This window comes from Lipotes vexillifer, unplaced genomic scaffold, assembly GCF_000442215.2.
Source record: "Lipotes vexillifer unplaced genomic scaffold, Lipotes_vexillifer_v1.1 scaffold1691, whole genome shotgun sequence".
NCBI classification, from domain to species: domain Eukaryota; kingdom Metazoa; phylum Chordata; class Mammalia; order Artiodactyla; family Lipotidae; genus Lipotes; species Lipotes vexillifer.
In genome coordinates, this window is record NW_006789046.1 from 728,626 (window position 1) to 731,807 (window position 3,182).

The following is a 3,182-nucleotide window of genomic DNA, read 5'->3' on the forward strand; positions in this document are numbered from 1 at the left end:
GGCAGGCTCAAGGCCTCGTCTCTTGTGGCCCAGACAATGGCTATAAGCCAAGCTCAGGGTTCCCATAATGGGCTGGCCAGAGGTTCCTTCAGTATTCTTATTTGAGCTGCTGTGGGTTTTTGGACCCTTGGGGAAACTCTTTTCTTTAGAGCTCCACAGTGCATTTTAGAGGATATTTGTTAAAACTGATGTAGCATTTGAGCCATGTATCCTGAAGCTGGAGGGTGTTTAGGAATATCTCATTTGCTGTTAGAAACAAATCTTCAATTACAAGTTGGTGATTTTATCACCCTAAATTATGGGAGGGAAAAGAGGGGCGAGCAGACCCATTGAAGAGCTGCAGCCCAGCCTCCTGCTGTCCCAGCTGTGGTACCTGCTCCTATTCTCTCCGTTTGTTGGTTGGGGGCTGCAGGCAGTTCTCTCAGTCTTTCTTCCTGTATGTGCATCTTGTTGAGAGCAGTGAAATACTTGCCTGGTGGTGGTGCTACAACTTTTCCTCCTGTACTGGTGTTGAACACGCTGAGTGTCTCGGGACCCGCAGTGCTCCCGGGTGGGGACTGTTCACCCATACCAGTGGGGTGGCAGTCAGGCTCTGGCACAGTCAGCGGTGGGTCTGACAGTGGAAGGACGCCATTTACATTGAAAATGATCGAAAACCAAATATTGTCCTTTGCACTGTGAATCATGGCAGCCTTTGTGGAAAGCAGTACATCAGTGGCTTTAGGAACAAATGAAACTCCTGAAGTCTAACGGGCCCTCTCCCAGAAATCCGCCCTACGGCCGGGAGACCATGCGATTGCCCATCCCTGGGCGTTTCCGCAGTGGGGCCTGTGGTGGCAGGTCCCACAGGGAGCCATGTCCGTCATGCGGGGAGCAACTAAGCGTATTGTGAGGCAACTTCACTGTAGAACGTTGATTAGACGTAGACCGTGTTTGAAGGGATTATGAGAGAACAGCAAATGCAGAAAGTGTGTTTCTTATCATCTCAGGTTTGTATATCAGTGACGTGTGTTATGTACACATGTATTTGTGAACATAGAGAAAGCAGTGGAAGGATATGTCCCAGGCAAGTAAACTGGGGGGCAGCTGAGAAGAGAAGAGAAGGCCAGGGAACGAATGAGGGAAAGTGGGAGCTAAGGAGAGGAGGAGGAGGGAGGGGGCCATGCAGCTCCAGTGTCAGCTGTGATTTTGTGTGTTCTTTGTGGAACCAGGTGCGTGTATGCATGTGCAGCATAGATTGTGCAGTGTGGTTGTAAGGAAGTTATGTTACAGTCCAGAGAGCCTGCTGCTGACCTTCATAGGGGGAAGAGGCATAGGGGAGGTGGGAAAAGAGAACTCTGGTCTCTTAAAATTGGAAGCCTCATTGTTTAGGCCTGCACGGTGGTTGATCTTGCTGTTTGCAGGTGTCAGAGGTTCTCACACCTGAGTTGATCTTCTGTGCAGCTCAGGTTGTGAAGAAAGGAAGGCGGCCTCTACTTAACATTTGTCATTTGAACAGGCATGGAGATTTGTTGTTCCTGTTTCCCTCGAGCCTTGCTGGACCATCGTCTGAGATGGAGACATCGGCCCCACTGGGGTTAAAAGCCTGTGGTGCTCCCAATGTGGTGGAAGATGAGATCGACCAGTACCTCAGCAGGCAGGACGGGAAGATCTACAGGAGCCGTGACCCACAGCTGTAAGTGCCTGCGGGGCCACAGTGTCAGTGAAGTGAAATGTCTGTAACGTGCCCTGATAAAGAAATGTAAGTTTTGAGTTTGACCGTCTATTTTCAGATTACATCTCACTTCAAGTTATTCTGTGAGGTTTTTCTCATTGTTTGAATCTCAAAGTATGCTCCACGTGTACTTTATTATTATTATTATTTAAAATACACTGTGATTGTCTTTTTTTAAAATTAATCAGTTTTTACTTTTGGCTGCGTTGGGTCTTCGTTGCATGTGGGCTTTCTCTAGTTGTGGCGAGCGGGGGCTGCTCTTTGTTGCCGTGCGCAGGCTTCTTACTGCAGTGGCCTCTCTTGTTGCGGAGCACAGGCTCTAGGTGCGCGGGCTTCAGTAGTTGTGGCACACGGGCTCTAGAGCACAGGTTAAGTAGTTGTGGCATCAGGGCTTAGTTGCTTCGTGGCATCCCGGACCAGGGCTCGAACCTGTGTCCCCTGCACTGGCAGGCGGGTTCTTAACCACTGTGCCACCAGGGAAGCCCCACACGTAGTTTTAAATTTTCTAAGTGTTGAGAACTAAGAGTTCTAAGAAGTCCTCACCGTGGTGTGCCCCTGAGACACGTGCATGTGCAGAGTGGGCTTTAGCAAGTGTGACAGGGTGGAGGGGGTGGTACCTGGGCACCTGCTGGTGCAGGTCCTTGTTCATGTTGTCTCATTTAATTTTAGTGGAGGAATCTTAACCTTCCATATTCAGTACACTCATTCCATTCTTCTAGAGAACGCTTCATTTGCTGAAGGTGCTGCTCCTTCTTTGAATATTCACTTTTCACCAAGGATTGTATAAAATGCTTATGCTTGTATACATTTGTTTATTATAGATTTTTTGCACTTCTTTTTAAGGAAGCTATTTAGAAACATCTGAGTTCACACTCAAGGATGTAAAATTGTCTGAGCGAAGATTGTCTCTTCAGTGGAGTCTTTGTAACTGCATCACCCTGTAATCAAGACATTGAGCTATTGGGATTCCACATGCTGCATTAGTGACCTGTATGTCTCAGATCAAAGGGCCCCAGATGGTTCTGAGCTGCAGTTGGCGTGGAGCCACTCTGTGACCGTGGCCATCAGCTGGCTCTCTGCCCCCATTTGTGTTCCTCCCAGGGACCCAGTGCCACTCCTACCCCGATCCGTGTTTGTGAGGCCTCATTAGGAATCTGTTTTGAGTGTGCATGTGCCTGTGTGTGCATCACCTGTAAGAGTCTGCCTGTTGGGAGACTCAGGCCCTTTCTGCTCTGAAATATAGAATGCGGTGCACCTAGGAGTTCTGACCCCATGTGGACAGTGCTGTGACTGAGCCTGTTGGCACCCGAATGCATCTCCACCGTCCTACTATGCGCAGACTGAAACCCACAGAGCCAAGCGTTCGTTTCATGCTTTTTTCCAAAATATGCATGAAGTGGGTATTTTCCACACTTTAGCTATTTATGTGCCATTCTCAGGGTTTTTTTTTTTTTTTTTTTTTTTTTTT

The 3,182-nt window shown here is 48.3% G+C and overlaps 1 protein-coding gene across 1 annotated transcript in view; it reads left to right on the top strand.

Annotated features, from left to right (window-relative positions):
• Positions 1-3,182, top strand: part of NPLOC4 (NPL4 homolog, ubiquitin recognition factor) — a 54,740-nt gene that overhangs the window by 14,482 nt on the left and 37,076 nt on the right. The window contains exon 4 of the mRNA XM_007462326.1: positions 1,499-1,675. Within this exon, the coding sequence (XP_007462388.1) occupies positions 1,499-1,675 (177 nt within the window). The remainder of the gene's footprint in view (positions 1-1,498; positions 1,676-3,182) is intronic.